The sequence below is a fragment of the Tachysurus fulvidraco genome, chromosome 1 (genome assembly GCF_022655615.1).
Source record: "Tachysurus fulvidraco isolate hzauxx_2018 chromosome 1, HZAU_PFXX_2.0, whole genome shotgun sequence".
Taxonomy (NCBI): Eukaryota; Metazoa; Chordata; class Actinopteri; order Siluriformes; family Bagridae; genus Tachysurus; species Tachysurus fulvidraco.
The window spans coordinates 8,272,897-8,294,806 of record NC_062518.1 but is presented as its reverse complement, the minus strand read 5'-3'; the positions used below and the strand labels follow the sequence as shown (position 1 = coordinate 8,294,806).

At 37.1% G+C, this 21,910-nt stretch overlaps 1 protein-coding gene across 1 annotated transcript in view; it reads left to right on the top strand.

Moving 5' to 3' along the window:
- Nucleotides 1–21,910, top strand: part of si:ch211-186j3.6 (neural-cadherin) — a 217,331-nt gene that overhangs the window by 144,958 nt on the left and 50,463 nt on the right. The window contains exons 22-23 of the mRNA XM_027137161.2: nt 297–574; nt 10,424–10,638. Coding sequence (XP_026992962.1) covers nt 297–574; nt 10,424–10,638 — 493 coding nt within the window. The remainder of the gene's footprint in view (nt 1–296; nt 575–10,423; nt 10,639–21,910) is intronic.

The window sequence follows — 21,910 nt, the reverse complement described above, 5'->3', positions numbered from 1 at the left end:
CTGAGAGGACTGTGAAGTCCTTTCTTTTGTTCGCTTTCACTCTTTTTTTTTTGTCGATGTGTTTTGGGTTTTTTACATAGGTTTGTGACTGTTGTTTGCTGCTCTGTATGATAATCCTGGAGAATAGGACCTCTTTCAATTTATTTTCTTATTTCTTATCTTTTCCAGTTCCGTGATCAAAGCATAACATTGATTGAAAGAATCTCTTTTTCATTATTTTTTTATGCATGCACTCTTTAATACCCTACTCTCTATCTCTCTATACATTTTTCTCTCCCCACTCTTTCTGTCTCAAGTTGCAGTCATTCCTGCAGGTGAATGTCACCCAGGTGCATGTGGACGAGTGTGCGGCAGTGGACTGCAGTGGAGGGGGAGGCTGTATCAACAGGCTAAGTGTGAGCGAGAGACCCTCCGTGGTGGACTCAGACAGTATGGCTCTGGTATCAGTGTCACTGGAGTCCACAGCTGTGTGCAGCTGCTCAGCCCGAGAACACCTGCACCAGGGCTGCTCTACCTACCCCAGGAACCCCTGCCACAACGGAGGAGTGTGTGTGGACACACAAAACGGATACAGGTTAGACCGTGTCCATGGTGTGCGGTTGTGTGTGTGTGTGTGCCATAGAATGATAAGGGCTGGCTCATTTATTACATTCAATGGGAAATTTTCCTCATGAAATGTAGTGTATTTTTGGGGTAATAACATGGAAAATAAACAGTAATTAATGTTTTTACAATTCTGTAGCGCTCTGGGGAATCTGGGGAAATTTCATCAGGTGATGTAGAAGTTGCCAGTAATCAAATTTCATTTGTAACAGTGCAGTAACCAACAGCATACTTGTTAAAATAGTTAAATTTTTTGATTATGAAAATAGAAGCAGAGCCCAAAAACAAAGAGGGGGAAAAAAAGAGAAAGAACTGCACAAGGCAATGCTCCAACAAACCAACATATTTTTATACACTTTTTTTAGTACTGTACATTCTCTTCCTTTTTTCAAACATTCTGGTAATTTGTAAAATATCAATTAGATTATGATGCACCTTATTATGATTATGATGTACTAATTAGTGATCTTTGTTATTGTATTTAATTATTTCCTGAAATGAACTCATGTTACACAGCCATCAAATGAGTAAGCAAGCTAACTAACTGGCTTTGGTGTTATTTAGACAGATTCATGTCTTTTCATATACTTTAGTACTATAATTTTGAAATTAGGTGTCAGTGCCAAAATAGTTTACGGGGTGCAAATGACAGTTTACTGGGTGCTTTTGCTTTAGATTTTGCTATGATATTGTGGGGGGTGTAGACAGTACTACAGGCCATAACAGGGTACACAGGTTGGTGTGGAAGTCCCCCCCAAAAAAATGAATCTGGTTTGATTGATTCATCCAGTATTACTTTCTTAAAGATTCATGAGTCATTTAGAATGATTCATACAGTTCATACTGTTGTACAGATTGAAAGCTGAGATGTTCCATGGGTCCATCATGTCAAACATGTAGCATGCTTCGGGACATAAACTGAGGTCCACTGAACGTAAAATAGAAAGATTAAAAAATGAAATTAATGTTGAAGCAATATATTAAAATAGGAAAAAGTAACAGTCTATGCAATCATCTGGAGTGCAAACACATGGCTGTCAGGACTCAGCCCGGACTTTTGGCCACGTGCTTTTGTTTACGTTCTATGTTCACGTGTCTGCCCCACCCTTGTCACTTCCTCCCTGCCTCTGCACACCTGTTCCTCATGTGTTCAATTGTCATGTCTATTTAGTCTATTTATTTTAGTAATTATTATATTTTATACATGTACATATGGTAACACATTTCATGTAATATTCAATAAAACAAAGCAGTTTTAATAAACAATATATTTATATATGCCATATGATAAGATGTAGATACAACTACAACTTGTGTTTCCAACTAAATTGTCTAGGATAAAAAGTAATAGTTGTAATTTAATAACAGTGTTAGCTGTTTAGCAAGTTGAGTGCTTTATTTAGACTGAAAGCAACAATAAAGTACATGATTAAATAATTCCATGCATGCATTTAAATAATTCCTTGACTCAGTTAAGTAACTGGTCAGTATTCCCGCCCTTAGCTGTGGTGTTGTGACCATAGTCAAACTAGCATCTATATTTTCACTCAGCATGTTTAATGGGGGGGGCACGTTGGCTTAGTGGTTAGCATGTTCGCCTCACACCTCCAGGGTTGGGGGTTCGATTCCTGCCTCCGCCTTGTGTGTGTGGAGTTTGCATGTTCTCCCCGTGCCTCGGGGGTTTCCTCCAGGTACTCCGGTTTCCTCCCCGGTCCAAAGACATGCATGGTAGGTTGATTGGCATCTCTGGAAAAATTGTCCGTAGTGTGTGAGTGAATGAGAGTGTGTGTGTGCCCTGTGATGGGTTGGCACTCCAGGGTGTATCCTGCCTTGATGCCCGATGACAATCTAGTGTGACACACTACAGTCACACTATAGCATCATGGGAAGTCTGATGAATATAAAAGTATAACAGAAAAAAACCTGCATTTTTTTGTAAGGTTATTAAGAGAGATGATTATTTTTGTCAATTACAATTGAAAATACATACAGTAAAATGTGGAATTACACAAAGGGAAGGAAAATGGATATGATTAGATATTGCAGGAAAAGTCCAATCCTTTTATAGCAATGCGCACATCATCACCCTCTTGCCTTAGCAATCAGGTAAACAAGGTTTTCAATGTCCGCAACTTGTGGAGAATCTCGTCTGTGTAGATCAAGTTACACGGTCAACAACATATTTTTAGAATTCGGAGAGTGTGTCTAACTAGTATCTGGAAGCTCATTAGGTCACTAGCTTAGTATGCAATTCGGATTAACAGAATTTTTCACAGATTTTTAAGCAGAATCTTCGACTGAATGCAGTATAATGTATTGGATTGGAGATGGAGAGTTTTGTTCTATTAGGCCAGTGCTTATGCGCTCATGGTCAATTAACACTACTTAAGCAAAAGGCTAAAAGCAGCAAACATATTAGAAGTTGGGCCTCTGTAAAGTATGATGAAATAGTATGATGAAACACCATGAAAGAGTTAGCTCTTGTTCCCTTCTCTCTCGTTCTCATGCTCAACGGCATCTTCAAGAATGCCAAATGACTCAAGCTCAAGTGAACTTTCCAGATAGATCTCTTCTAATATTTGTAAGGCTAATCCTCTCACCACTGAGAGTTCTTGCAAATATGAGGTGCGGCAAGCTTTTCTTCTGCTTGCTATTCAATTCAATTACCAAGGTCTTGCACGACTATCGATTTTCTTTACAGAATAACAATACACAGGGAAAGGGAGGGAGGAACAGTGATGGATGGGAGAGGATTTATATTTGGATTTTTTTTTTATTATTATTATTTTTAGTATGAAAGTTTAGTTAATAATTAAATCTCCGTTTGTCACTCAGGGGATTGCTGGCAGACAGTATATAGTTCACATCTTTAATTTCTCATTAAAACCAACTCTGGGAATCTGTTTCTATGGGAAATGATGTGAGATTTTGCAACAGGTTGTACTTATTGCCTAAGGGAGCCCTGTTCCTTCCTGATGTAATTGATCCCTTTCAATTATGTGGAAGCAACTCTATATGAGCATGTGAGAGATTTGACTTTTAATGTGCTTTAGTATTTCATTGGGTGTTGTACATAGTATAGAATGAATATAGAGAGTAGGAAAGCAGCTACGTTTCTGCATTAATAATGCGACATGTTTACAAAAGCAGTATAATTAATATCCCGTAGGGTCATTAGTAATGCAGAGCAACAAACACATCATCAATATCAACTAGTGTATTCCAAAGAGCTTGTTTAAAATTAAATGCGTGCATTTGATTGCTGCATAATGTATCAGGTGGCAATCAACACTTCCATAAACACACACATGTCATCCATGCCTCATCATAGGCAGTTATATTTTCTAGCATCAATATATAGGTATCTACATTTACAGCCCAATAATGACTAATAACTCAATTAAGAAAAAAGGAAAAAGACTAAATCATTTACAGTCAATCTGGATGAATTTTCAGATGGAAAGTGCTATCTAACTGGTTTATATAGCTCTTCCATACAAGAAATTGTGGAAAATGCGTCTCTTCATTGGTTCCTGGTGGTTTTGTAATGGGCTATAATGATTAGTAATGGCATTTTGTGTTTTGAAAATGTCATAATATCACAGAGTAAGGGTTCTAATGGGTTAACAGGTGGCTTGTAATTCGTTTCAAAGGCATTTGATGGATTTCTAATGGAATTGCCCCACATGAGTCTTTGATAGGATTTTTTTTTATTGATGCAATGAATGTTTGATATGGGAATCTTGCAGAATAGTCCACTCAGACATTACTACAATAGCCATCGATAACAAAGGTGAGAAGTATCTTTTAGGCTACAGAGACTGCGGAGACTTTCTACGTTTTGAAAATAACCCCATTAATATACCAGTTTATTGGGACTTGACTGTGAGATGAAGAGAAATAAAAGTTATTTGATGGGAATCGTCAGTTTGATCATATACATGAAATGTAAAAATGAATTTGACACGATATGTTAAAAACAAAAGGCATACATATACATTATACATCAATCTTAATCACATATAGTGTAGTGGTGGAGGTGGGATTGGTTACATGATGTTTGGTGGAGATCATTTTTGATGTTTTGTTGTACTGATGTGAATCAGATGCTTACTGTATATGCTCACTGAGAATTTTTAACTTCTGATATTTAAACAGAGCAAAGTGATTCAGGTACATGTGAGTTCCGAGTACATGTGAACAGTTTATTCATAATATACAGCCTTAATTAAATGAATTCAGCTTGACAGAAAGCTTGCTATTTAAGCATAGCCGGTGATTGTCGAATCAGCACCACTTCATACACACAAATACACACTTCATAAACAAAAAACAGAAACATACGGACATGTTCATGTCCCATGATCTGTGATAGATGGCAGAGGAGAGAAGTCATACTGTCACGTCTCATCTCATTAATTAGGCAATTGAACAAAAAAAAAAAAGAAACACCACTGGGGGAAAGAAAAATCCATATTCATCAGCAATCTGGAGCTGCTGTTCAACTTCACATCTTTTTCCATTCATCTGTCCTTAAAGGTGAAACTGAATACTGTCTGAAAGGCAACTCTTAGAATAGTTTCCAACGTACTGTATAATCATGGGTTCTTTATTTTCTTTATTCATTTTCTTTTCAGTTTTTAATCAAATAGAGCAAATAAAGCTGTGCATTGGCACTTGATTGTTGTGTGCTTTAGAGCGATTTGTGTCATGAACATAGCCTTTCCCTTACCTATCGGCTATATATATATATATATATATATATATATATATATATATATATATATATATATATATATATATATATATATAACTTTTATTTTGTGTAGAGTGTGGTCTAGTAACAGTACTGGTTTACACACTACAGTAAGAGTCATGCTTGTTTTCTCTGGCCTGTTCTTTGGTTCTCACAGTTTCTGTGTTGCTCTTTATGTGCAAAACAACGTGCTCACACATTCAGAGAGAGTGGTTCTATGATTGGACTGCTATTCAGCCGTTGGAACGTAACGTTGTACCATTTTTAACACTAAATGTATAAAAACATGCAGCTGAACATGCATTGCTCTTAAATTTGTAACAAGGTTGATAGTAACAGGTTTTACTTTAAGCATAGATTTAGCAAATTAACAAAATGTGGTTAACTAGCATGAAGATTAAAAGGACATATACTTTTAAAAAAGATTTACTTTCAGACTATAATTTGACATTTCAAGCTTCGATGTCAGAATCTGATACATGCTTTTGTTCTTCATATGATCTTCAGGAAAATCAACTTTCTGTTGAATGTTTCATATATTTTATAAGGTGGAATATGTTTAGGAAACAAAGTAGCTTGGATGCTGTGATGATTTGTGGGGAAAAAAATATGGTTTAAGCAGGAAATGGTAAGTGAATTCTAACTTTAATGCAAAAGTAATGTTTTTTAAAGTATGTTAATGATTATACTATATATAAGGGTAAAGTGCTTGTACTAGGCAGAGACATAAGATCTAATAAAGGACCCTAAAACTTTTAAAATATCCCTACCCTTTATTTGTACTTACCTACATACATGTATATAGATATAAAAACTACAGACTTTTTTATACTGACGTTTCCCTCTTGCTATCTATGCCAACGACTAGCGTTTAGCATTTCAGATATCAAAATGGCTTATATCTGTTTTGCTACTGCGTATATACAACAAACTGTTCAAACCTTGACATTTACTGTGTGACAAAATCAAAAAGAGACAGACTTATTGTTTTTTACCAGTAAAATTGTTGAACCTGTTGCTTACTTAATATGGTATTTTATCGGGGGATTAAAATGTAGATAAAAACATGTCTATGTCCTTTGCGTTAGATACAGAAATGTTTCTTGCGGTGGCAGAACATTTATAGGCAGACTTCCCGTTCTATTCCTAGACTTCTTCACATATTTTTAAAACTATAAGCACTTGGCTGCTTCTTTGATTGTTATTTATTTATTTATTTATTTATTTATTTATTTATTTATTTATTTATTTATTTATTTATTTATCAATAACAGATGTTAATTTGCTGTAGTCTTTTCCAGGTGACAAAAGGGCTGAGAGCACCCACATAAGCCAATGCTGTGATCTGTGTCACATTTTATAACCCATGCATAAAATATGACCCTTTACTTATTTAAAAATATTCACGCTTTGATTTAGAAATGTACCTTGTTTGCTGCATAAATATAACTGTATCAAAACTTTTGTCCCTACTGCACTAATTTCCTCTGGTGGAAGGTACTGTACCTCACTGAGGATTTTCCACCTCACTGTCCTCAGCTGATTAAATAGTACTAAGCTGATTAGCCACATTGACAGTATCTGAATTTTTTCAGAGTGACATCAAGCAGAAGCCCATACACGACTAGCAGGATGACGCAGTAGCAGTATATCCCAGTGGACTAGCTGCAATGTGTCCAATGTGGTGCACACTTTAGATAGATTCCTTCTGCTCTTTTCTTGTACCGCGAAGCACAGATGTGAGCCTTTCTGAAAGAGATAACCAGACAAGACCCATGTTATCGCTTTGCAATAGCACAGGCTAGCTGTGTTTAGTTTATTCATTTGATCCATGAAGAGGAAATATGTGGCACAGACCCGAAAAGCATACCTGAAGCTGGCCAAGTGGTTGATAAATGACCCTCGGGATTTAAAGACCACACACATGCACACTCACCAGCCACTTTATTTAGAAACACCATACTAAAATGTTACAGGAGCCTTCCTGTCAGCCTGAACCAGTCTAGTCTGGCCATTCCTCTCTGAACTTTCTCATCAGAAAGCTGTTTCCATGTGTAGAACTGCTCTGCACTGGGTATTATTTTTTACCTGCACTGGGTATTTTTATATTTTCAATTGTTCTGTGTAAAGACTATTGCACATGTCAATCCCCAAAGATCCATAATGTATAAAATATACACACCAGCCTCTGGTACCTAAAACTATGCATGACATAGTCAAAGATCTATTTCCTAACATTAACTGCTGCTTCTTAATAAAGTAGCCAGAGACCTAATAAAGAGGCCAGTGACTCACTGATGGAGGATTAATAACAGGATTTGAACATGAATTGTCATATTTTTTACAATATTCTGGCTACAAGAACAAGAAATTAATAAAACATGCTGGTTAGGAGTGACAGGGATGAGTTTAGCTAATCAAGATTGAAAGTAAGGCTTGGATTCTGTCAATTGGCCAAATAATCTGATTTAGGGTGTAAGATATTCTCTGAATTGCTGAGGAAACACCAGCTTTCTAAACTCCTTTCACATTCACTCAGAGAAATATGTTGCTTTGAAGATTGGAGGGTCTTTTGCTGATGACCCTGCTGTGTACCCTGAGGCCAAAACTTTGATTATCAGCTTGGGAGAACATGATCTGATGCCTTGGTGGCTTTGCTGGTTTAGTGTTGTGACATTTTGAACCTAATCTTTGAAACCATGACCGTTTTCCGCATAGTTGATGCTTATCAAATACTGGTGAAAGTGCAAAGATTAAATGGCATTTTGGCAGCAGTCCCACTCGGTCTACCTTACCCTTTATTCTCTCGCTCTTCTCCTCTCTCTCCAAGACTTCTAAGCTTTCAACGGTACCTTTTACTGCTTCATTTACAGCATCTAAACATCTACAACATATACAATTACAGATTTCAGCCAAGAAAGTGAATTATGTAAACATGAACGTTACTTAAAGGTCTTTACATAAAGCTACTCATAGGGCTAACTGATACCTGGATACATTTTTTTCCATAACAACTTTTTATGTTTATCGTTTACCCCAATTAGAAAACTATGGCACATTAATACTCATTATATGGCTTTGAGTTAGTTTTTATGACATTCTAGTATAAGTCAGCACAGGAATCTTTAATGACAACTGAATTGAACACCTGACTCGGGCTTCAAAACGCTTGACTTAAAATCTTACCAAACAGAAACAAAAGCTTCCAGGGAACAATGGTTAGTATTTATATTAAACACTGTGTTTTATAGTAACTTTTTTAATATGTGAGGTCTCAATACTCAATACTCACCAACCCTGGTAGCTGTCTGGTTTTCAAGAAACCACAATTACATAAGCTGCTAGCATTCTTTCCCGTCTAGCCTATTTGCTCTATCTCTGTAGTATTCTCATTTTTCAGCCTCTATGATGGTCCAGTTCCTTTGTTATTGCTTCTGTCACTTGAATGTATTGCTCTATGCTTAAAGACTCCATGCAAAATACTCAAGCTATTCATCATTGACCATGTGTGAGCAGGTTAAGAAAGGCAACCATTCAAATCAACACTAGATACCATGGCTCAAGTGTAACCTGACTCATATTCAAAACAAGAAGTTGGCTAACCCAAAGTCAGAGTGGCTTTTTATGAAACCTTAGCTTAAAACGATGCTGTCCTCCAGACAATTCCACCCTTTATTGTATTGATTGTAGGGTGAAATGTCGCCTTATTGCCAGCAGACCAGCCCTGTCTCATGTCCTGTATGTGTGTCTGGGGAAAGAATTAGCTGCATTGGGCTGGAAAGCTATCTGGATTGGGTTCTTCAAGAGACTGACATTAATCAATGTCCCCATATTAGGAATGCAATAACGGCATATTATCACAGTAAATTTCTCTGCTGGTGCACATTAGAATTCCATTCTGCACTCATATCCCGTTGTCATGCGTGTGATGAATGCTCTGTAAATGGTGCAAAAGCAAGAACAATCTGAGGCATCGTAATCCCCCGATAAAGAAGTCTACTGTCGGGTGTGTATCTGGACATCTTACACTGTCATAAACATTTTGTGAAACGATCCAGTGTTTTTATTCACGGACAGCTGGCATTGTTGCAGGACGGCTGTTTGGTTAGATTGTATTGTTGCCCTGGTATTGTATCTTTTACTTTGTCCTTTACTTTTCATAACTGGATTCTTTAAAATGTCCCTTGGGTTAACTTTGTTTTTGAAGCTATCTCTTTTACCTTGACATTATACAGCCTGATAAATGGTTTGTTTTTATTGCATGAAAATAGTACTGAATTGGTGGAAGCTTCTTAAATGAAGCAAGGCCTTGGGGATCCCATTAGCACATCATATCTTTTGTCTCTTGTCTCCTGTTCAGTATACTGTGCTAGTAAATAGGCCTAGCTTTGATTAGCAGGTCACATTATGCTGTGTCACACATATTGACTCACCTGAGTAAAGTTTGCTCCTGCATCAGTTAGATGTGTTAAGAAGCCATCGTTTAACAACAACATTTCCCTTTCAATCTTTTTCAATCCCACAATCAGAAATGTACAGTTTAAGGAGGGAGGGAGGGAGGAAGGAAGGGAGAGAGAGAGAGAGAGAGAGAGAGAGAGAGAGAGAGAGAGAGAGAGAGAGAGAGAGAGAGAGAGTAAAGCTTTCTTCTAGAAACGGCAGGCATTGATGCATAAGACAAAGAGAGAAAGAATAAGTGATAAATGTGGAGGAAAAGACCTGCAAAGACAGAATCATCATTACATTAAAAGAAAAGAAAAGAAAAGAAAAGAAAAGAAAAGAAGAAAAAAAATATATAATTAGACTCTTCTCAAAGTGACATGAAAAAATTTTGAAAGAGAAAATGTCAAACTGATGTGTGTGATACCACTGGATGTCATACTTGTGGAAAATTATTCTTTTATAGAAAAAAGGAAAATAAACAAAAAAAAAACATAATAAGACAAATATGTCTCTGTACATATTTATAGAGTAAGTTTAGTTGAGAGAAATGATTCAATAAAAACAGTGAAGTCAGACTTTTTCACCTTGCTGTATTGTTTTATTTATTTTTTATTTGTTTTGTAGATGTCAGTGCCCAGCACAGTTTGATGGACCTGAATGTCAGCAGACCAAACATAGTTTCCATGGCAACGGCTATGCTTGGTTTCCTCCCATAAGGCCATGCTTTGAGAGCCATCTCTCTTTGGAGTTCATCACAGAGGTGGCAGACGGTCTGCTGCTCTACAGCGGCCCACTCGCGCCTTTGCAACCCTGGGAACCTGAGGATTTCATGGCTATTGGTAACGTATACAATTTTTTTTTCTCTACTGCAAAGAGATGGGGGAAAATAATTTGTTAAAAATTCAGAGCCAGCACAGTTTCACCAAGGTCACCTAGCTAGAGGTCCTCTTGCCCACGTTCCGCACACACTCATGGGAACTCGTGGGATTATTTCTGCCGACATTTCTGAAATATAGCTGGTCTCTTGTGGCAAAAATTTCATTGTTCATTTTAACTAATTTTGTTTCTGTAAAATAAAAAGGTGTCAGTTAAAAGAAAATACTCACTACTTATACATTAAAGCAAGAGAAAACAAAGCTCATAAGTGGCATTGTTGCTAGATACTAAATAACCTGATCGCACTTAGTATCCAGAACATACTACATGCTTTATCTCTTACACTACAGTAAATCCTGTTGCGTTTTATTGCTCCCATATACAATACGGTAATTATTCTGCATCCTCATTGGCTGCTGACGATGAAAAGTTTTTTCATCTCCTAAAGACGGTATGAGATCGTCTAGTTGGCAGTTAGGAAACTTTTACTTTAGCGCACAATTGATTTAATCATTTTAATCATTGTTTGCCTGCTTATGCATGATCATGGATGTATTATAAGAAGCAGAAAGGTTCACAGTAGTGCCTACTCAGGATTGTAACGTTCGCTGTTTGCCAAGGTTCATTGTTCCTGAGCATGTAAAGGTTCTGAGATTTGCCTTATCAGCTTTTGAGGTTTAGCTCTTGTGAAGATCAATTAAGACAATAAATTGAACCTCAAGTCTCATATTAGTTTATTGGACATTGATTGACTTATCAAAAAAAAATAAATCAGAATGTCTCAGGTTTTACTAATATAATTGCTTTTAAGTTAAGTTAAGTTCTGTTGTGGTTTCTTTGTAAATCAACTTTTTTTTCTCCAAATTAAAGGTACACTGAAAATTAAACATTACCCAGAGATCGAGACTGAGCTGCACATCTTAACAGATTGCTTGAATAATAAATCAATGAGATGTGTACTGTTTTAAAAAACAGTTCCTGTCTCTAGTTTCTAGCTTGCATACAGGAAAAAATATGTAAATAATGCGCGTTTTGTGTTTTGTGAGTAAAGAATTACAAGCGACATAAAAGGTGAACGATTTGTGGGATCTTGTCGCTAGGGATAACCGTAATGCAATGTGTTATTTAAAAAAAAAAGTCCTGCTCAACTCTGTGGATGATTTATGTAATTTTCTTATTACATAACATCACATTTTCTTATTGTTCTATTTATACTCCTATTCTGTCTCCATTTGTTTTTGCATTTATATTTATGTTAATTCATTTGGTGGAAATGTGACTTTTATGCTAATGAAGAATTGTTCAATTGAACTTAAATGGATAGAGAGAGAGAGAGAGAGAGAGAGAGAGAGAGAGAGAGAGAGAGAGAGAGAGAGAGAGTGTGTGTGTGTGTGTGTGTGTGTGTGTGTGTGTGTAAAAGAGAGAGCTAGAGACAGAGGGGGGGGGGGGGAGATTGTTTGACTCAGAGAGTGAGAGTTTGACCCCCTCTCCCATCCCTCTTCAGTGATGATTTAATGTTTTTAATATAAAAGTTTGGGGACTGCAACTCCCAGTGGAGATTTCTTTAGCAAACAGCAGTCCAGAATCACAGTATAAATTGAAAAAGTCTAGCAAGTGCAAGCCAGTCTACGATATATAAAATCTTCTGTCATATTAGGCAGAGCCTGTGTCTTAGTTTGTCACAGGTTAACGAAGACACTCGACACTCATTATGCATTAAAGCTTTATTTTTCTTTCTTTTCAGAGAATAATTACAATAGGGTCTACACACTTACAGCTCTAATGAACTCAGCCATGTCCGTTTGCATGCTCTGAATACTTCTCTAAAGAATAGCTCCGTTCTCAGTTTGCTTGGTGTGGATATGAATATTAGCCTTGTGAATGTTCTACAGACATTTGGCTCTAAGAGGATTTGATATTTCAGGTCTTTAAATTGTTATTTATTGATTTTTTTTTTACTTTGTGATTCTAAAAGTTCATATTTATAGCTGTAGGAGGTTTACAGTGAACTTACAGTGTTTAAATGCATATACATGCACTATCTATTTTATTTATATACCTGTACATTCATCCAGTCAGCTACTTAAGTGGCAGCTGTCCAATGCATCAAATCATCATGCCAAGAGCTTTAGTTGATGTTCATATCAAACATCAGAAAAAGAGAAATATGGGATATCAGTGACTTTGTATGTGGCCCTGGTTGGTGGTGTGAGACAGGCTGGTTTGGCTGTTTTGGAAGTTGCTAGTCTGGGATTTTCACAACAAACTTTATTCAGAATGCTGCCAAAAATTGTACATGATTGTACATTGACAGAATTTTATAACATTATTTATTACATCTGAGTAGTTAAGGGTTAAGAGACTTGCTCAAGAATTGAACTATTCACAATCCGATCGGTAATCCAACTTTGTGCTATAGACAGAAAGCCATGAGAGTAAGGTTTGGGAAAAAGAGACTTGTTCAAAATGACAGAAAATGTACAATGGCTCAAATAACCACTCTTTACAACCATGGTGAGCAGAAAAAAATCTCTGAATGCACAACATAATGTACCTTGGTCTATGACAACTCCAGACAACAGTGGGCTAAATAAAAACCATGCACCTGAAAATTGGAAAAAAAAATATATCTATGAAAACCCTTTTTCCAGTCCTTAACTGACTGGTGCTTACTGTGCGGAAAAATCCCAAGATATCAGCAGTTTCTGAAATACGCATACTATCCTATCTGACAGCACTAATTTTCTGCATTTGGAGTCATTGCAATCACATTTTCCCCATTCTTTTGTTTCACCATGTTTGAACTGAAGCTCTTGACGTGTATCTGCCTGATACATTGCACTGCTTTAACATGATTGGCTGACTGGATAATTGGATATGTAGATTGGATATATAAGCACAGATTTACTGCTTGTTTGAGTGTTCAGGGAAGAGGTAGGTCTTCATTTTATGACCTGTGGCTCAGTTGTGTGGTGGACCACCAGGGAAGGTTTAGTCCATGACCTGGGCAGCAGTATAGCGAAGCGTCATGAAGCATTGATTGTGTTTTAAAAGATGGTGGATCAAGTTGATCCATGCTTGTGGCTAGAACTAGAAGGAAACGTGGTGCAGAGCAAGGTATGATACATTTTTGGCTTTAGATAAATATCCATATGAACCTTATACAGAGCTTTTCAACTAAAACTGTATTTACTTATTTTGGAACGTTGCTTCCTGAAATATTACCATGCTGTGCTGTGCCTTGTGTTGAGCCACGTAATGTTGCAATGTTGTGCTGTACCATCTATGACCACTGTTTAAGCAATACACTGGAAACAAATTGTTTTCTATTATATCAGACGTTTCTAGCAGTGTATTTATTCATCCTGTTAAATAACAGCTTTATACTGGTTAGGTTTGGATGATACCGAGAATACAGTTGAGGAGTTAATATTCACAGATTTATCTTTGGGTCATCTAGAGCAGTCAGTCTACCTAGCACCATATTTTTGGGAGGCAGGAGGAAACCAGAGAACTCAGGAAGAAACCCACAGAGACAGAGGAACATGCGAATCTCAGTATGTACAAACAGTAACCTGAGCACAGGATCGATGAGATGTTACAGCCAAACATTTTTAGATTGAATACTTAAGGGAATGTACAGATAAAATGTGTGTGTTTGTGTGTGTGTGTGTGTGTGTGTCTGTGCATGCTTGTGTGGTGCACAGAATGTAAGGATTAAAGATCAAGATCATATCAGATACTCACAGCTCTTTATATAACGCTTAAGCAATTTAAATGACAGCTTTTTTATGCAGCAGCCACATTTCTGACAGCCTTCTCTTCACTTCCCCCACTCTCTGTGTCTTGAATAGCGATTGTCTGCTGCAGCTCTGACTCATCATCATATCCTCCCCCTGATTGCTGTACTTAAAAATGCATGAGGAAAAAAAAATGCTTCATTTAATGCATGACACACTTGAGATCCAGTGCTAATGGGAACGTGAATTGCTAACCTGTTGTTGCATCGGATTCTTCTATATCGTATTTCTGAATTAAATAATTTGACTTACATTCCACTTATTATTTAAAAAGGACTTGACATACAATGATATAATTAGAAGAAATAAAGAAGCATGCACACAGTAGATCAGGGACACACAGTGTGGGATGAGAGATTAGAGGATAGAGCAAGAAGGATGAGGGGGTGGAAAGACAGAGCAACAGGGAGCGAAAGAGAATGATTTGAGACGGGGCAATGCGATATCGATTGAAAGGAAAGTTTTGCACAGCTTGCACCATATTTTGTGTCTGTGTCCAATGCTGTGCGAGTTTTATTTATTTATTTTCAAGTAGCATATCTAAATTGAATCCAGCTCATTCACACCACATCACAGCTTGTTCTTACCTGAGCAGGGTGGAGTATGTGGCTAAACACTGTAAAAAAGACAGACAGACAGCAGGAGAGAGATGAAGCTAGCAGAGGCACACAAGAGTCTAACACTGAGAGAGAAAGAGTTTGGGGTACAGAAGGAGAGCTAGAAAAAGGTTGAAAGCAATAAGAAAAGTGACCGCCTAACAAAAAAATGGGTCTTAAAGATTCAGTTTTTGTATGCAGTTTGTCCATTTCTTTAATTTAACATTCTGATTTTTTTTTTTTTTTTTTTTTTTCCGGCTATGCAATTAACTCTATCCCCAGATGCTATGGTCCTGCTTGAGTCCTTAATAATACACTGTGTTATAATTTATCCACTTCCCTCAAGAAGCAATGATAAATAATAAGAAACACAATTAATATCAATAATTCATTTAATTAAAAAAACACAGACTGAATTTCTATAAAACCAAAGCTACGGGTTCAAATATTCAGTATGCGAGACACAGACGCTCACCTCCGATTACAGTGACAGAAGAAAAAAGCTTGTTGAATTTACGTCATTCGAATGCATACATCAGTTGTACAGGATTGAACTGAGTAACATTAACATAATTAGTTTTCGTACATGCAACATGATTTAATTATATATTTTCAAAGCCCTGAATAAAATCAATCATTCAGTTCACACCTGAGCTGAGAGTCAAACCCACAACTCGGGTGTTTTTGCACTATTCTACCACTCTCATTCTCACTCATTTTCTACCGCTTTATCCGAACTACCTCGGGTCATGGGGAGCCTGTGCCTATCTCGGGCGTCATCGGGCATCAAGGCAGGATACACCCTGGACGGAGTGCCAACCCATCGCAGGGCACATAAACACTCTCATTCACTCACACACTCACACACTACGGACAATTTTCCAGAGATGCCAATCAACCTACCATGCATGTCTTTGGACCGGGGGAGGAAACCGGAGTACCTGGAGGAAACCCCCGAGGCACGGGGAGAACATGCAAACTCTGCACACACAAGGCGGAGGCGGGAATCGATCCCCGACCCTGGAGGTGTGAGGCAAACGTGGTACCCACTAAGCCACCGTGCCCCCAATTTCTAAAATGTATTACTTTAGATATAGTTCATATCAGTGCCAGCATCCTTGAGAGGTTTCAAAACATCTACACAACTCAATCTGGTAGTAATTTAGAAACTTGTATGAATTTAGTTTAGTGTGAGCAACAAAATCCTATTTTGTTGAGAAACTTAATATTTTTATGTAAACTAACACAGTTCTAGAGAATGATCAGCATGTATGGATGGTTTTTAGAGTCAGTAATACAGGAAGAAATGCAGAGGGGAAAAACGCTAGTTTTCATATATATATATATATATATATATATATATATATTACATTTTCATTCCAAAATTGGCATTCTTGTTTCATAATAACTACTTAAAAATAAATTTAGCGCTACAAATACTGTTAGTAAGTAACTAACTAACCTCAGGTTACCTAGAGCACTTTACTGGTTAGAGGCTCTACTTAAAATTGTACCCTATGTAATAATTTTTTAGATCATTATAGCGCTTTTAAGTATTAGGTCAGATGTAGGCGTTTTGAAACGCAGCTCTAGATAACAGGCGCATGGAGAGAACGAAGAGAATAGCTGGAGAAGAGAATGAGAGTGGAGGATGTGAGGATGCGGAGGATGTGGAAACTCTGGGCTAGACGCCTGAGAGACGGAGATAGAGGCAAAGCGTAAAAAGACTGCAGCGAGAGAAGAAGCGGCAGTGTTTTAGGAAGAAGACGAGAAGAGGAGGGCAGGAAGTGGATGATGAATGATGAATGGCAACGTGAAAGAGAACAGACAACTAAACGAGTGTTGCTACAGTGTGTTTCGGTGCATCACTCTCGCTCGCTCTCTCTACTCCTCCAGAGTTTCACTCCATCAGACCTTATTATTTTCGCCTGTTTTTCAGTGCACCCTATTAAACCTTATCATTGGCCTCGTGCCTGCCAGCTTCACGCCTCTCTTCTTCCTATTAAACATACCGACGCGGCTGCGACAACACTTCCGCCGGAGCTGCTCACTCAGGATTTTTTTCCTTCATCTTTCTTCTTTCTTCCTCTCTTCCTAACACACACCCACACACAGATGCTCTCTCGCACCCTCTCTGTTTGATTCCTATATCTGTTTGATATCAGAATGTCACGTCCTCAAACTGACCTAAGGCCCAATTCTTTTTTTATACACCAAATTACAGCAGTGATGGAGCATCATTAGTAAATATTAAATAAAACAATCCTAAAATCATAACGGTTCGTTGATTGTTTTTAAGACCAATTTTAGAATTTATAGTAACCATCATAACATCTAAATTATTCCATTCAATTCAATTTTATCTTTATAGCATTTTTAACATTGGACATAGTCACAAACCAGATTTACAAATTCTATAAACTCAGAATATAAATTTTACATTTATAAACGTGTCACTAACGACCAAGCCAGAGGTGATGGAAAGGAAAAAGTTCCTAAGATGATATGAGAAATAAACCATGAGATGAACCAGATACAAAATGTAAGCCATCCTCATCTGGGTGCCACCAGATAACGTGAATATAAATAATTCCTTTCTGTAACAATGTACTGTTTGGTCAAAAAGTGCAAAGGCATAACCAGGAAATGTATAGTCATTTATTATCAAGTTTATCTTGTTGATGTTATCAACTGTTCAATGATGGAAACTTAAGTGCACAGCTGTTTTGTGGCATAACAGTACAAATCCATTGCCATGGTTCCTAAGTGGTTCTGTCCTTTGCAGTCCCGTGTACCTCCAGGCTGTCCATTTGGTAGCATCCTCAGCAGCAGCAAGCAGTCTTAAGTGATTATAAATGATGGAGAGTATGTATCAGGCAGGTGGAGAGAGAGAGAGCGAGAGAGCGAGAGAGAGAGAGAGATTACATAATACATAACAAGTATACATTCGATTATAAACAAAATTATGCATTAACCACTATATAACTTACTCATCATATGTAATTAGTGCAAGCTAGAATCTTATAAGTCTTATAAAAAGTTCATGCTCATGAGGCTGCGGTACACAAAGCTTCCTTTTTTTTATGTTTATCTTTTTAAGAGAAAGGTCATCTGTAAACAACTACAGATTTGTTTTCTTCCTTTCATTAAAAAAAAAAAAAAAAAAAAAAAAAAAAAAAAACCTGTACCATAAGCTATTTATCCTTGGGTTTTCAGGGCTATTTACATTTCTTTATTTTTTTAAAGTTTTTTTTTTTTTTAATCATTTTTTTAAAAATGTTTACCTTGCTAGTCAACAGTATATATTTTTTTCTCAGCACAGTCTACCCAAAAGGACCTTTTTTCCCCTCTTAAAAATACTTTATCAACATCAGATTTATTTATAAATTTAATGTAAAAAAAAAAAAAAAAAGTTTTCAACCACACAATCAAAAGGTTTTTAGGGCTTGATAACTGACTACAAGAAATGCAAAAAAAAAATAAATTAAATAAATTAAAAAAAAAAAAAAACAGGTCAAGTTAAGATAAAAATCAAGCAATGTGCTCTCCAAATGTCCCAAATCTCTCTCACCTCCTCAGCTAATGTCTGTATTTTTTTTAAAGTCTTTTATTTATTTCAGTTTTTTTTATATGATGGAAAATTGCCATATATGCAACAAATTGTCCTGTGTGAGTTTAACAACCAAATAAACATAAGATTATTTTTTATCTTGTACATTTAATACATTTCTCTTAGAAGTTTTTACAGCAAACAACTATACAGATGTTTTCGAGGAAGATCTTTCCCCAGAAGTTGGTCATGTTACTTTGAATGGCATTTTTGAGACTTCAGGCATTATAAGTGACCTCAAGTAGCTAAAAACATGGAAATATTATTTACTTATTTACTCTTGTAAAATGTCAGTTGACAGAATGTGGCTAGTGTATAGAAATGTACAGTTCAGATATAACACTAAATCTCGTACATGTAGCAAGTGCTTTATTGTCAAGTGAGTTTAAATCCTATTGATGCTAAAGCCATCCATGCCTGGGAGTGAAGAGTGTCTGGGTGAGGAGGATGGCTCTGTTGTCACAGTGACACAAAATAATGGTAGGCAGCTGTGTATATGGAAGCACTTTCCTTGAAAAATGCTACGCTGCACTTACACATGGCCGATTTTAGGTCTCAGAGAAAGCTTGTGAAAACCTGTACCCTGCCTGTCTAGTACATGAACTTTGAAGCTTTTTTTTTTTTTTTAAACTCTATTAGACATTACTTTTGAGTGTACACTTCAAGTAGAACCGTTGTAGATTCCTAGAAGGCTTAACTATCCCCCCAGCAGTGACACCATCTCAAGTAAGCCTATCTGTTTAACTAAATCCATACTTGCAGCTTTACCCTATGCTGCGAGATCTATTTCTCATTTTCATAATGTTCCCATTGTACAAAGTCCACTCCTAATCAGCCATGCATCCATCTCTGAAGAAGCATCACGGTTCACTGGCTCTCGCTGATTGGGTGGAATGACGACATCATGTGGTCTCATCAATTACAAAGATTGCATGCAGTGTACTTTTCATCACATATGTAGTGATGTGCACATGGCTTTTGTTGCAGATTGCATTCATCTTTCAGAGTCCAGCCTTTTTATTTTTTATTTTTTCTTTCTGTCAACACAATCTCCCATGCCAGGCAGTGCTCGCATTTCCTCCCTGACCGCTGGCTTTTCTCTCGATTAATCTCCTCAGTTGAAAAGGGCAGGAATATTTGTGTGGGTCTCGGTGATGGTTAGAGGCTCTTTTCAAGGTTGCACAAAGATTCAGAACAGAACCAGGGCGAGTGTCTAATCAATAGACAAATTAGTCTGACAAATTAAATTTGGTTGATTAAGGATGGCGAATGGTAAGTTTCCTAAGGCTTTGCCAAGGCTGAGAGGTGTCTCAGGTTTACCTTTGTGTCAAAGCGCGCCTCAGGCACCAATGCTCCACAAGGAAATTAAATGACATTTATCGTCCCTTTGTGACACGACAGTTCAATTGGTTCACTTCTTAATCTAGGAAAAGATGTGAAACTAATACTGATGAGTGCCACACTGAGTCCAATGTCAAATTATAATTTCATTGTGTTCTTTTGACTTTTATTTATAGCTTTTTATTTATAGTATATAGTAATACAGTAATAAATCGGCTCTTTCATTTTCTACCTCTATCACCACTATCTATCTATCTATCTATCTATCTATCTATCTATCTATCTATCTATCTATCTCTCTCTCTCTCTCTCTCTCTCTCTCTCTATATATATATATATATATATATATATATATATATATATATATATATATATATATATTTATATATATTTACCAAACATAACGCAAGCATAAATCAACCATGACTCAAGACTATACTTATGAATAATGGTTTTATATTCCTCCTTTTTTTTTTTTTTTTTTTTTTTTTTAATATAAGCAATTTTTCAAAATTACACACTGTCTTTGTGCACACAATATATTCATTACAGCCGATGGGCTTGCCAGACAGAGAGGGAGTAAGACAGACACACACACACACGCACACACGCACACACGCACACACACACACACACACACACACACACACACACACACACACACACACACACACACACACACACACACACACACACACACACAAACACACACTGAGGATGCAGGCAGGGTATAAATGAGTATGCAGGTACCCAGCCATGCATGTGCTTGCACATATTCACACACACACACACACACACACACACACACACACACACACACACACACACACACACACACACACACACACACACACACACACACACACACACACACACACACACACATTTGGAGGGCATGTGTGGTGATGAACGAGGTAAAGAGGTTAAAGGATATACTGTTGCACCCGTAATGTGACATGCATATTATGGTCAATTTGCAAAATCTGCTTTAAATCTGAACTGCTCAATTTTTTTGCCTGTTTCAAATATCGCTTTCAAACTTACTCATTTCCTGAGCAGGGCTGGGCAGCTCGGTAAGCCAGGATGATGAAAAACTAAATGCACACATACACCATTTTCTCCTCTTATAGTACTGATTTGTATATACTAAGTGATTTGTAATGCTATTTGCTCAGTCCATATGCTCAAGAGTTTCTTTGCGACTGAGAAAAGGAAACCATTTTTCATGTTTAAGAGAGGAAGTACTCTGGGGGTGTTTAAGTTCTCCCCCGACGCTCTCTCTCGGTCTTGTGCTGGCACTGGGATTAATGTGCACTGATGATGAGAGAAGGTTGGAATGAATTAGGGACGAGGAGAGGGGAGACGCTTCAGCATGGCCGTCTAGCACCATGTCTAAGTGCAAATGCATGTAGTAGTTAGAGTACAGGCTTTCTGGCACACAGAGTTCACGAGGAGAACCATGGGGAGGCTATTTACACACTTGTGACATTGTAAAACAGCAAGCATGATACACAGAAGAGGGACACAGACCTAAATCCTTCCACCTCCTATAGTATGACATGATGTGCTTTCTTCTTTTTCATCTTATAGCTCATTTCATGCATCCAGAGTTTTGAATTCTTTAATGAGCTCCAATATTGGACAATCAGTACCTTTCTTGTTATTATTTAGAGTCTTTAACCCTTTTTTACCAGTACGCTGGCATTCTACAGTACCAGCGGAATAAAATGCACCTATCGCACATTTTCAGTCAGTATAAACAAATAAGTTATTTCAAGGCAGAAGTCTGACATAAAATTAGAAAATTAGTGTGAGATGTTTTTACCTCTGTAGGGAAAACCTTATACAGAATTTTAGTGGTTGAAAAAAAATGACTTAAAATGTTAGA